We start from the raw sequence: 14367 nt of genomic DNA, 5'->3' as shown, positions 1-14367 counted from the left end.
GACAGGGCATAGTCTCTTCTCACAGACACCGTGCCAGAGACATGGGCGGACTGGGACAAGAAATTGGCATTTCTAACACACCGGACCATTTTTTCCTCGAGACCTCCATTATTAGCCGGATATTGTTGATTTTGAGGGAAAAAAAACAACAAGTCAGACCAGCCCATCTGGCATTTGGGCAAATAGTTCTAGGGCCAGACCGCTTCTAGACTCACAGACATCTCATTTATGGATGGACAGGGTTTTTACACACAGCACCCAAAGAAATAACTGGGGCTGAACAAAAATATCCAATACATCGAGAAGAGAGGAATGTATGTTCACTTTCCTCTTCATGTAGGTTATCCTTCAATCGGGTTTTATTATCAGGGGGTCATAAATATTTGCGTAGCAGACTTATTGACTAATAGTTCATCTGTGCACAAAGGGTTTTGATGACCCCCCCCCCCCCCCCCTCCTCCCAAATGCAGCATCTGTTGTGCTATAGGCTATCTACATGATGTCCTGCATTACAAGAACATGCTGAATCAGCAGGTTATACTATGAGCCTCATTTTCGATCCCATGTATTACAAACACATGCAGTAGTATGGAACATGGTCAAATGACTTAGGCTATTGGATAAGTTGCAAAAACAAAACCTATTTGTGTGTTGATTGGTTGAACCAGAGAGAGTATTCTAGTTTATTATACAGACATGATTACAACAGTGTTGTTAAACAACATGGCTGCATTAGAGGCATCATGTGTTATGCCCTGTGCATTTTGCACCAACCTGTGGAATAAAATGAGTGAACAAATCCCATTCCATTCCTTAATGAAGTTAGACCTATTATTCTTAGGACCAGATAAACGGCTGCAACATGGACTCATGGCTCCACGTAACATAGTAAAGGTAAATCTGCATCCCTCCATTTCCATTTAGTATGACATGTTACGTTTTGTATGGTATGTATTCATTCTTGGATGTTCATCGTCCATTTCATATATGTTACAAATGACAATTCGTATATGTTATGAAATGCAGTTCATACATCATGTTATGAATATGCTATATTTATGATACTGTACAAATTCCAATTTGTTTTGGGTCACGTTAGCTAGGTGGCTAACATTAGCTAGCTAGGGTTATGTTATGGTTAAGGTTAGGTCTTTGGGTTAGGGTTTATGATTAGGGGAGGGGTTTTAGCTAACAGGCTAAGTAGTTGCAAAGTAGCTAAAAAGTATTAAATGGTTGCAAAGTAGATGATTGGTTAAAATGCTAAAGTTGTCCATGGTGTGATTAAAAAATGTAACCTTTGGGTTGCTAGACATTCATGTTATATGCAGACCCATACTCCTTGACCTTGGCATAAGTAACCTTCTGTCTTATGTAACCATATCAAACATAACATATCATACCGTTGTTTTACAGAAAGAAATTAAATAAATTGTTTATTGGTATCGAAATCCAGTAATTGATTGACAGTTGGGTGTTTTCGAGCTATGTTCTTGCATTCTGCGCATGGTTGCGTGTGATAGAAGGATTTCGGGGGAGGGGTAGAAAAGTTGTCGCGTCAAAAGTCGACAATTGAGCATCAAATGGCAGCCTTGTGTCTTTATAGCAACTGCATGTCGATAATAATCAGATCTATATTACAAGACTCAAGCAAATGAACCCATGTATGAATCTGAGCAAATGAATCTTGATTTATAAATCTTTTCACTGCAGTTCCCTCTATCGTGCGAAATCTCGTCGTCAGAGAGAGTGGAGAGAGAGGGGTGTGGCCGTAAGGGGTCTGTTGCTGCTGATGCTGTGGAGATTGCGTTTATCTCTCATCTAGTCATCGCTTTCTGCACTTCGTCCTGTCAACACCGGCGTCATTCGCGCCCTGGATGGCTGCATTTGTAACTCCGGTGTGAGTTATTTTTTTCCCGAGGACTTTTGACTTATAAGTAAACAACCATGACTGACCCAATGACACAAGATTCATTCCCTGTCCCGGATCCCACATTCGTGGACCCTTCGGCCGTACGGAACGGCGGGTGCGCGTCTAATGCGAATCTATCCAAAATACCGAGTCAAGACGATCCTTTTAATATGGACCGGGACCAAGAGATGAGAATCACCGACAGCGTTGATGGTCAAGGTAGTAAGTAATTCAGGGATTACAAACTTTATTGTTGTAAAAGTAAATCCTCACCTTGACGTGATTGATGGGCGCTTCTGGAGTGTATTTATAGCATCTGGAAAGTGGTTTTGATCAATTATTAATTTGATAAATTATGAATGTGTTGCTATAATAACTTACCTGCTTAACATCAGAGACATGTCAATTTGGCAAAGCAATTGGAGATAAATAATAGGCAAGCATCACTGTCTCTATAGAGCACTCTTATTGTCAAGATGTTGTGTCTGACATTATCTAGGTTATTTCTTCCGGGATGATCACCAAAACCCTTATGTGAATTTGTAGAGGTTATCAAACAATACAAAAATTATTGTACATTTTGAGCCTGAATTCCATGTGTGAAATCTTTTTTTAGAGGGAGATAAGATGCAGTGGTTATGAAAATACCCTCAATATTCAGAAGTTTTGTCTGTCTCACACACACACACACACACACACACACACACACACACACACACACACACACACACACACACACACAGGTCATGCTAAATGGAAATGGAGGGAGACAGACTTACCTTTACTAAGGTCTGACATAAGGTCTGTACATAACCTATGTTATACAGTATAACACTATAACAGTATGACATCCCAACATAGATATAACCAAGACCCCTATCATAACATCCCAACATGGATATAACCAAGACCCCTATCATAACATCCCAACATGGATATGACCAAGACCCCTATCATAACATCCCAACATGGATATAACCAAGACCCCTATCATAAAATCCCAACATGGATATGACCAAGACCCCTATCATAACATCCCAACATGGATATGACCAAGACCCCTATCATAACATCCCAACATGGATATGACCAAGACCCCAGTCATAACATCCCAACACATGGAATAAACAAACGTACAATCAATAATACAGTAGAAAAATCTATATACAGAATGTGCAAATGAGGTAGGATACGAGAGGTAAGGCAATAAATAGGCCATGATGGATAAGTAATTACAATATAGCAATTAAACACTGGAATGGTAGGGTGTGCAGAAGATGAATATGCAAGTAGAGATACTGGGGTGCAAAGGAGCAAGATATATAAATCAATAAATATATACTGTATGGGGATGAGGTAGATTGGATGGGCTATTTACAGATGAGCTATGTACAGTTGCAGTGATCTGTGAGCTGCTCTGACAGCTGGTGAGGGAGGTAAGAGTCTCCAGCTTCAGAGATTTTTGCAGTTCGTTCCAGTCATTAGCAGCAGAGAACTGGAAGGAGAGGCTGCCAAAGGAAGAATTGGCTTTGGGGGTGACCAGTGAGATATACCTGCTGGAGCGTGTGCTATTGGTGGGTGCTGCTATGGTGACCAGTGTGCTGAGATAAGGCAGGGCTTTACCTAGCAGAGACTTGTAGATGACCTGGAGCCAGTGGGTTTGGCGACGAGTATGAAGCGAGGGCCAGCCAACGAGAGCATACAAGTCATGAGGTGGGTGGTATATGGGGCATTGGTGACAAAACGAATGGCACTGTTATAGACTGTGTCCAATTTGTTGAGTAGAGTGTTGGAGGCTGTTTTGTAAATGACATCGCCAAAGTCGAGGATCGGTAGGATGGTCAGTTTTACGAGGGTATGTTTGGCAGCATGAGTGAAGGATGCTTTGTTGCGATATAGGAAGTCGATTCTAGATTTAATTTTGGATTGGAGATGTTTAATGTGAGTCTGGAAGGAGAGAGTATACAGTCTAATCAGACACCTAGGTATTTGTAGTTGTCCACGTATTCTAAATCATAACCGTCCAGAGTAGTGATGCTGGACAGGCGGGCAGGTGTGGGCAGCGAACGGTTGAAGAGCATGCTTTTAGTTTAACTTGCATTTAAGAGCAGTTGGAGGCCACGTAAGGAGAGTTGTATGGCATTGAAGCTCATCTGGAGGTTAGTTAACACAGTGTCCAAAGAAGGGCCAGAAGTATACCGAATGGTGTCGTCTGCGTAGAGGTGGATCAGATAATCACCAGCAGCGAGAGCGACATCGTTGCATTTGAATCGGGATTGGAATGATTTTAGCCTTCCTATATGTAGCTTACATTTTTGGTCTTGAGCTATGGTTTAGCCCAGCTATACCCAACTGACGCCTCTGTCATAGGGTGACCAGAGCAGATGTAATGAGATGGTAACTGAAGAGACTAGGTAACTAGGTAACTAGGAGGATTGTACACTCAGAAAAAAAAGGCGATATCTATAACCTAAAATGGTTCTTCGGTGGTTCCCATAGGATAACCTTTTGAATAAGCCTTTTTGGTTCCATGTAGAACCCTTTTGGGTTCCAGGTAGAACCCTTTCCACAGAGGGTTTTAAATGGAACCCAAATGGAGGACAGGCGAATAACTCTTTTGGAAGCTTTTTTTCTAAGAGTTTAGGTGCTGAATCTCTCTAATGAGGCCCAGTCAATGTGTTAGAGAGCCTTAATGATGCTCGTTGCCCACAGGGATGAGTCTGAAACATACCGACTGGAAAGAGATGAGAGAGAGAGAGGGACATCAAGGAGGAAATGTTTTTGAACGGTTTGCATTAAAACAGTAGAGCCCCATACCCCCACCACAACTCCCTCCACATATGCTGCCTCCATCTCACCCCCATTTACATACAAGACTGTAGCCTTGCTGCCTTTCAGAACTGCAGTCGTTTGAATATGCCTGTCAAGGCTGAATGCATAGTTTCAGAAGTAGGGCTAGAGAGGAGACTATAGCTTTCTGGCACAGATTGTTAGAGCTGTACATGTTGCTCACTACAGATATACAGTACACGCTGGATGTAACATCTCTGTGCCTGTGTCTACAACTGTGCCTCTCTGCTTCTCATAGCTTCAACATGAGGTTTCCGAGTCTTTGTCGTCGCCCCCCCCCCCCCCCCCCCCCCCCCATCTGTAATATCATGTGTCACCTGGAATCACCCCAACCAATCAATTCAGTGCTTTGAATAATTTATGTGTTTTTAATTGACAGCTGGCAATATAGGAGATGGTGCGGTGCGGAGGAGTGGAATGTCAGAGTGAATTGAGATTATGTTGGAACCACCTTTTAAAACAGGTTCACATTTACTGTCTTTAGTCTTGTCCTTGTGGCAGCACTGAGCGAGTTCCCCTTTGATTTTTATTTTTATTTAACCGTTACTGAACTAGGCAAGTCTTTATTTAGATAGGCCAGCTGCAAAGTCAAAATTGGCTATATTGTAAAAATGCATTTTTTTTTGTTGTTGTCTAATTTAAGGTTAGGTTTAGGCATTAGGGTTAGCAGTGTGGTTAAGATTTGATGGCAGTGTGGGTAAGATTTGATGACTTTGTGGCTGTGCTAGCTAGTGACCACTGCAGAGCTGCCTCCAGAACAAGATTAATGATGAAAAATGCCAACCTGCCCTTTTAAAAGGGAAGGTTCTATGGGTTTTTTCAGAAAATGTATTAACATTCTATTAGAGAGATTACAGTCATAGCCTAGAGTGCCATGGGAATCTAATCCCATATTCATTAGAGGGCGAAAATTGGAATTACTTCCAATTTGAGTATGTTGAAGATTATGAACATGTAGTGAGGGAATCTAGTTAATCCACAAAACCAGCATGGATCGACAATTCATGTATTTCTATGGGATGAATTAAACACACTCTTAAAACGAGGGTTCTTTGGAAACCTTTTTCATCCTAAGAACCTTTTTTTTGAAGAAAGGGTTCTTTGATGAGGATCCTTTGGAAGGAAAGAAGGGTTTTACATACAACCCTTCCGAATCTGAATAAGATTTTTGATAGTATTTTTTTTTCTTTCTTTTAAATAGTGCCTGACCATGAGTGTTTACCTCACTGTTTAAACTTAGAATAATCTGGTCAATTTAAAAACATGTGTGAGAATGTTTTAAACTGTACCCATATGGGAATATTTCTGCATACATCTCGTATTCCCTTAATGATTTTTACGTATACAGTACTGACATAGTATATTCAGTGCATTCGGAAAGTAATCAGAACCCTTGAATTTTTCCACATGTTGTTACGTTACAACCTTTTTCTAAAATTGATTATTTGTTTCCCCCCCCCCCCCCCATCAATCTACACACAATACCCCATAATGACAAGGCAAAAACAGGTTTTCAGAAATGTTTGCAAATGTATTTAAAAAAATGGAAAATATCACATTTACATAAGTATTCAGACCCTTTACTCAATACTTTGTTGAAGCACCTTTGGCAGAGATTACAGCCTTGAGTCGTCTTGGGTATGATGCTACAAGCTTGGCACACCTGTATTTGGGAAGTTTATTTTATTCTTCTCTGCAGATCCTCTCAAGATCTGTCAGCCTTCTGGAAGGTTCTCCCATCTCCACAGAGGAACTCTGTAGTTCTGTCAGAGTGACCAAAAGCTTCATGGTCACCTTGCTGAACAAGGTTTTTCTCCCCCGATTGCTCAGTTTGGCTGCGTGACCAGCTCTAGCAAGAGTGTTGGTGTTTCCAAACTTCTTTCATTTAAGAAGGATGGAGGCCACTGTGTTTTTGGGGACATTCAATGCTGCAGAATTGTTTTGGTACCCAGAGCTGTGCCTCAACACAATCCCGTCTCTGAGCTTTACGGGCAATTCCTTCGACCTCATGGCTTGGTTTTTGCTCTGACACCTTATATAGACAGGGGTGTGCCTTTCCCAGTCATGTCCAATCAATTGAATTTACCACAGGTGGACTCCAATCAAGTTGTAGAAACATCCCAAGGATGATCAATGGAAGTTGTGTAATGAACACGATGGGAGACAGAGAGCTGGTTTCAAGTGCAGGGCGCAGCAGGTGTTTATTGTTCAAGGACCACAGGAGGAGGCAGGTATCTGGGTCCAGGGGCAGGCAAGAGGTCATACACAGGAGGAGGCAGGTATCTGGGTCCAGGGGCAGGCAAGAGGTCATACACAGGAGGAGGCAGGTATCTGGGTCCAGGGGCAGGCAAGAGGTCATACACAGGAGGAGTCAGGTATCTGGGTCCAGGGGCAGGCAAGAGGTCATACACAGGAGGAGGCAGGTATCTGGGTCCAGGGGCAGGCAAGAGGTCATACACAGGAGGAGGCAGGTATCTGGGTCCAGGGGCAGGCAAGAGGTCATACACAGGAGGAGGCAGGTATCTGGGTCCAGGGGCAGGCAAGAGGTCATACACAGGAGGAGGCAGGTATCTGGGTCCAGGGGCAGGCAAGAGGTCATACACAGGAGGAGGCAGGTATCTGGGTCCAGGGGCAGGCAAGAGGTCATACACAGGAGGAGGCAGGTATCTGGGTCCAGGGGCAGGCAAGAGGTCATACACAGGAGGAGGCAGGTATCTGGGTCCAGGGGCAGGCAAGAGGTCATACACAGGAGGAGGCAGGTATCTGGGTCCAGGGGCAGGCAAGAGGTCATACACAGGAGGAGTCAGGTATCTGGGTCTAGGGGCAGGCAAGAGGTCATACACAGGAGGAGGCAGGTATCTGGGTCCAGGGGCAGGCAAGAGGTCATACACAGGAGGAGGCAGGTATCTGGGTCCAGGGGCAGGCAAGAGGTCATACACAGGAGGAGGCAGGTATCTGGGTCCAGGGGCAGGCAAGAGGTCATACACAGGAGGAGGCAGGTATCTGGGTCCAGGGGCAGGCAAGAGGTCATACACAGGAGGAGTCAGGTATCTGGGTCCAGGGGCAGGCAAGAGGTCATACACAGGAGGAGGCAGGTATCTGGGTCCAGGGGCAGGCAAGAGGTCATACACAGGAGGAGGCAGGTATCTGGGTCCAGGGGCAGGCAAGAGGTCATACACAGGAGGAGGCAGGTATCTGGGTCCAGGGGCAGGCAAGAGGTCATACACAGGAGGAGGCAGGTATCTGGGTCCAGGGGCAGGCAAGAGGTCATACACAGGAGGAGGCAGGTATCTGGGTCCAGGGGCAGGCAAGAGGTCATACACAGGAGGAGGCAGGTATCTGGGTCCAGGGGCAGGCAAGAGGTCATACACAGGGGGTCCAAAAGGCAACAGTACAGGCAGGGAAAAGGCTAGTAACGTAGGTTGATAACAGGAAATCAGATAGGCTTAAGTACAGGCAGGGAATAGGCAAATGGTGTAGTTAGTGAGGCAGGCAAAAACTATCGTACACAGGAAGATTAAATTACGGAAAAACAGAGCTCCGAATAGATGTGTGTCTCACAACGATGGGGTGCAAAGAACTGAACTAAAATAGTGTGTGATAATGACATGCAGGTGTGTGAACAGGTGATCAGAATTCAGGTGATTGGGATCTGGAGAGTGAGCTGCGTTCAGGGGATCTATGTGTTTGAGAGTGTGAGCTGGAAGCGGACGTTACAATACCTAGTTATGTATCTTTGTGTAGCATAAGATCAATCAATCCAGTTTACATCATGTAGGTTGTCTCAATAATCAATATATCCCTACCCTGGCATTTCATCTGAATGGAGGTTGCAGGTGATTTAAAGTTCCAGTTGTTGGATATCCTCACTCTGGCTGGATTCCAATAGGAATTACACATCACTTTGCAAGCCAGCATAATGTGACTTGCAGGCCTGATGTGGCCTGTAAACCTGGAGTTTCCGACCTTCCAGCTCTAGGTAGAACCTTTAGAGGATCAAAGGGTTCTTGGTTGAACCCTTTATAGAGGGCTCTGGTTAAAACCATTTACAGACGGCTCAATGAAAAACCCTTCATAGAGGGTTCTAGATGGTACCATCTGCAAAGGGTTCTACCCAGCACCAAATAGGGTTCCCTTTTGGCAGGGGTAGGCAACTAGATTCAGCCGTGGACAGATTTTTGTCGTAGCAAAAGGATGGGGGGCCGGAAAATAATGTAAATAATTTGTACACTGCAAATTGACCACAACTAAGCCCAAAAAGCGAATGTATATGAAAATAACAATCATTTCATATACCTTGATTACATTAAGACACGATCGCTAATGTACATGTTTTTTTATTTATTTTTTATTTGTGGGAATACTTGGGGACAGATTTCTTATATAAAAACATTGGGCGGGCCAAAGAAAGTTGTGGCCCCTGTTGCTGACCTCTGCCCTATGGGGACAAACCGAAGAACACTATATGGTTCTACTTTGTAGCGAGCCTACATACTGTGATCTTTACCCTCCATAATTCTGAGAAAAATAAAGTATGAATCATCCAATGTATGCAGTTTGTCATCAAATGTAGGGTCAGTATCTATGTTGTGTGTGTGTGCGTGTGCGTGTGCGTGTGCGTGTGTGTGTGTGTGTGTGTGTGTGTGTGTGTGTGTGTGTGTGTGTGTGTGTGTGTGTAGAGGAAGTGAGTAAGAGAACATCAGGGAAGAATGCAACTTCGTTCAACTCACATGATCCACATCTAGGATCAGCAGTGGAAGCATGTGCCCAACAACCTCGCTCCCTCCCTCCCTCCACACACACACACACACACACACACACACACACACACACACACACACAGAAAGAGAGAGAGCTGTTATTAACTCTATCCTATAAGAACTGTATGGAGCTGGGCCATGTGACTCTCGACCACCAACTAGCCTACTCTTCTTAAAGCTGACTTAGAGACCATGGAGGGTGAGGGGGATTTTGAATTTGACTTTCACCCCTGACTGACTTGGCTTGAGACTCACCCCTGAGGACACTTGAACATGTGATTCCCTTTGATTTCCGTTTAGAAGAACTAATGCTGCTGAGACACAGCTTTACAAGCTGATTTCAGGTCAGAGGTCAACAAGTTGTCAGATCTGTGTGGTCCTCATAACATTCCTGCCTTCCACTGAACTCAAATCAACGAGTAAAGGGAATGAGATATGAGCTGGTAAATATTTCACTACGATTGTCCCCCTAGGGAATTTCACCCTTTTCCTCTTGTGGATGTGACTGTAACACAAAAAATTATTGATTATGTAAATTGGTCGTCAGAGAGACGAGGATGAGAGTACAATGAGAGGAGGGGTTCCATGTAGTTTTCTTCCATTATGATGTCTGTAGTTACGATCTCCTGTCAGTCAGTGTGTATAAAGAGCTAAGAGTCTTAGTGCTTATTCACACAAACCCACATGGCAATGAAGAGGGAAGCACTGCTGGATTCATAATCACAACATCTAGTATTGAGTTTGAGTTTAAGTTGATTTTTATTTTTACAGGGACAGTGTACATTAATCAACGTTTCAGTAAAAGTGCTGGTTTTAGCCAACCGGCTAATTTTCAACCGCAGTCCCTGGGCAGGTTTTTAAAAACAATTACAAAACCGACAATCAATGAGCAGTGAGCACACGCACAGCAACACAGGACAAGCAAGACATAGCATGCAGACAGAGAAACATAGCACAAAAAGCAACAAGACATTGAGGGTCTCTGTGCTGTAAGTCTCTCTCTCTCTCTCTCTCTCTCTCTCTTTACCCCCCTCTCCCCCCCTCTCTCTCTCTCTCTCTCTACCCCTCTCTCTCCCCCCTCTCTCTCTCCCTCCCTCTCTCTCTCTCCCCCTCTCTCTCTCTCTCTCTCTCTCTCTCTCTCTCTCTCTCTCTCTCTCTCTCTCTCTCTCTCTCTCCCCCCTCCTCTCTCTTGCTCTCTTGCTCTCTCTCTCTCTCACCCCCCTCTCCCTCTCTCTCTCTCTCTCTCCACCCCTCTCTCTCACCCCCCTCTCTCTCTCTCTCTCTCTCCACCCCTCTCTCTCTCCCCCCTCCTCTCTCTTGCTCTCTCGCTCTCTCCATTTTTTTCCCCCAATTCCATTTCAGGGCTTGAAATGTGAAGTAGATAATAAACAAAAGTGAAATAAACAATATAAATTAATAGTAAATATTACACTCACAAAAGTTCCAAAAGAATAAAGACATTACAAATGTCATATTATGTGCAAATAGTTCAAGTACAGCGAACATAAATATGGGTTGTATTTACAATGGTGTTTGTTCTTCACTGGTTGCCCTTTTCTTGTGGCAATAGGTCACAAATCTTGCTGCTCTGATGGCACACTGTGGAATTTCACCCAGTAGATATGGGAGTTTATCAAAATTGGGTTTGTTTTCAATTTCTTTGTGGATCTGTGTAATCTGAGGGAAATATGTATCTCTAATATGGTCATAAGTTGGACAGGAGGTTAGGAAGTGCAGCTCAGTTTCCACCTCATTTTGTCTTCTCTTGAGAGCCAGGTCGGCCTACGGCGGCCTACGGCGGCCTTTCTCAATAGCAAGGCTATGCTCACTAAGTCTGTACATAGTCAAAGCTTTCCTTAAGTTTGGGTCAGTCACAGTGGTCAGGTATTCTGCCACTGTGTACTCTCTGTGTAGGGCCAAATTGCATTCCAGTTTGCTCAGTTTTTTTGTTAATTCTTTCCAATGTGTCAAGTAAGTGTATTTTTGTTTTCTCATGATTTGGTTGGGTCTAATTGTGCTGCTGTCCTGGGACTCTGTGGGTTCTGTTTGTGTTTCGGAACAGAGCCCCAGGACCAGCTTGCTTAGGGGACTCGTCTCCAGATTCATCTATCTGGAGGTGATGTCTTTGCTATGGAAGGTTTGGGAATCGCTTCCTTTAAGGTGGTTTTTAACAGCTCTTTTCTGGATTTTGATAATCAGCGTGTATCTGCCTAATTCCGCTCTGCATGCATTATTTGGTGTTTTACGTTGTACACAGATGATATTTTTGCAGGATTCTGCATGCAGAGTCGTAATTTGGTGTTTGTCCCATTTTTTGAATTATTGGTTGGTGAGAGGACCCCAGACCTCACAACCATGAAGGTCAATGGGTTCGGTAACTGATTCAAGTATTTTTAGCCATATCCTAATTGGTGTGCCAAATCTCTCAGCTTGTTCACAGTGTTGTGGAAGTTGCCTTTGGCGCTGATGTTTAGGCTGAGGTATGTATTGTTTTTGTGTGCTCTAGGGCAACGGTGGACAGATGGAATTTGTATTTGTGGTCCTGGCAACTGGACCTTTTTTGGAAGACCATTTTTTTTGTCTTACTGAAGTTTACTGTCAGGGTTCAGGTCTGGCAGAATCTGTGCAGAAGATCTAGGTGCTGCTGTAGGCCCTCCTTGGATGGTGACAGAAGCACCAGATCATCAGCAAACTGTAGACATTTTACTTCAGTTTCTATTAGGGTGAGGCCGGGTGCTGCAGACTGTTCTAGTGCCCTCGCCAATTCTTTGATATATATGTTGAAGAGGGTGGGGCTTCAGCTGCATCCCTGTCTCACCCCACGGCCCTGTGGAAAGAAATGTGTGTGTTTTTCCCCAAGTTTGCTGTTGACATATCCCACAGTAGTTATTGTGGTAAACTTTGTGTCCTCTATTGTGGATTTGGGTGATCAGCCCATGGTTCCAAATATTGGGGAAGATGCCATAGCCAATCATGATGTGAAAGAGTTTAAGTATAGCCAATTGTAATTTGTGGTTTGTATATTTTATCATTTTGTTGAGGATACCATCCCAACACCCCAACACCACAGGCCTTTTTGGGTTGGAGGGTTTGTATTTTGTCTTGTAGTTCATTCAATGTAATTGGAGAACCCAGTGGGTTCTGGTTGTCTTTAATAGTTGATTCTGAGATTTGCATTTGATCATGTATATGTTTTTTCTGTTTGTTCTTTGTTTTCGGGTCAAAAAGATTGGAGAAGTGGTTTACCCATACATCTCCGTTTTGGATAGATAACTCTCTGTATTAATGTTTGTTTAGATTTTTCCAATTTTCCCAGAAGTGGTTAGAGTCTATGGATTCCTCCATTATATTGAGCTGACTTCTGCTGTTCTTTTTCTGTAGTGTCTTTCTGTATTGTTTTAGTGATTCACCATAGTGAAGGTGTAGACTCAGGTTTTATGCGTCTCTATGTTTTTGGTTGGACAGGTTTCTAAATTTTTTTTTCTTTCGATTTTTGCATTTTTCATCAAACCATTTGTCATTGTTGTTAATTTTCTTTGGTTTTCTGTTTGAATGGTTTAGATTTTAGATACTGTTTAGGTTTTCTACTGCCAAGTTTATGCCTTCATTATTACAGTGGAACGTTTTGTCCAGGAAGTTGTCTAAAACGGATTGAATTCGTTGTTGACTAATTGTTTTTTGTTAGGTTTCTACACTACTTTCCTTTCATCTATAGCATTTATTATTAATATGCAGTTCCTCTGGCTTTGAAGCCTCATGATTGAGTATTGCTCTGTTCAAGTAGACTGTGATTTTGCTGTGGTCTGATAGGGGTGTCAGTGGGCTGACTGTGAACGCTCTGAGAGACTCTGGGTTGAGGTCAGTGATAAAGTAGTCTACAGTACTACTGCCAAGAGATGAGCTGTAAGTGTACCTACCATAGGAGTCCCCTCGAAGCCTACGATTGACTATGTACATACCCAGCATGCGACAGAGCTGCAGGAGTTGTGACCCGTTTTTGTTGGTTATGTTGTCATAGTTGTGCCTAGGGGGGCATATGGGGGAGGGAATGCTGTCACCTGCAGGCAGGTGTTTGTCTCCCTGTGTGCTGAGTGTGTCAGGTTCTTGTTCAGTTCTGGCATGTAGGTCATCACAGACTAACTAGTGCATGTCCCTGGGCCTGGAAATTATTGATTTCCCCCTCCAGGATGGAGAAGCTGTCTACATTAAAGTATGGGGATTCTAGTGGGGGGATATAGGTAGCACACAGGAGGACATTTTTCTCTGTTGAGATCATTTCCTTTTGAATTTCTAGCCAAATGTAAAATGTACCTGTTTTGATTAATTTAATGGAGTGAGTTAGGTCTGCTCTATACCAAATTATCATACCCCCTGAGTCCCTTCCCTGTTCCACACCTGATAGTTTGGTGGATGGGACAACCAGTTCTCTGTAACCTAGAGGAGGGCTATCAGGTGGGCTATCAGGGTGGCTCCCTAGAAAGGCCAAAACCTAGGAAGAAACCTAGAGAGGAACCAGGCTATGTGGGGTGGCCAGTCCTCTTCTGGCTGTGCCGGGTGGAGATTATAACAGAACATGGCCAAGATGTTCAAATGTTCATAAATGACCAGCATGGCCAAATAATAATAATCACAGGCAGAACAGTTGAAACTGGAGCAGCAGCACGGCCAGGTGGACTGGGGACAGCAAGGAGTCATCATGTCAGGTAGTCCTGAGGCATGGTCCTAGGGCTCAGGTCCTCCGAGAGAGAGAAAGAAAGAGAGAAAGAGAGAATTAGAGAGAGCATACTTAAATTCACACAAGACACCGAATAGGACAGGAGAAGTACTCCAGATATAACAAACTGACCC

General features: G+C 43.7%; 1 protein-coding gene across 2 annotated transcripts in view; it reads left to right on the top strand.

The window, feature by feature from the left end:
- The first annotated feature begins 1530 nt into the window (after positions 1-1530).
- Positions 1531-14367, top strand: part of LOC110501866 (transmembrane protein 163a) — an 86425-nt gene continuing 73588 nt past the window's right edge. Inside the window, exon 1 of one of the 2 annotated variants that reach the window (XM_036959305.2) lies at positions 1531-2128. In XM_036959305.2, the coding sequence (XP_036815200.1) occupies positions 1945-2128 (184 nt within the window). In that variant the 5' untranslated portion in view covers positions 1531-1944. Of the gene's footprint in view, positions 2132-14367 lie in introns of both variants that reach the window. The other variant, XM_036959304.2, reaches the window with a different exon arrangement.

The sequence above is a fragment of the Oncorhynchus mykiss genome, chromosome 22 (genome assembly GCF_057628025.1).
Source record: "Oncorhynchus mykiss isolate SJ-2025 chromosome 22, ASM5762802v1, whole genome shotgun sequence".
NCBI classification, from domain to species: domain Eukaryota; kingdom Metazoa; phylum Chordata; class Actinopteri; order Salmoniformes; family Salmonidae; genus Oncorhynchus; species Oncorhynchus mykiss.
This window is presented reverse-complemented; position numbering and strand designations above follow the sequence as displayed.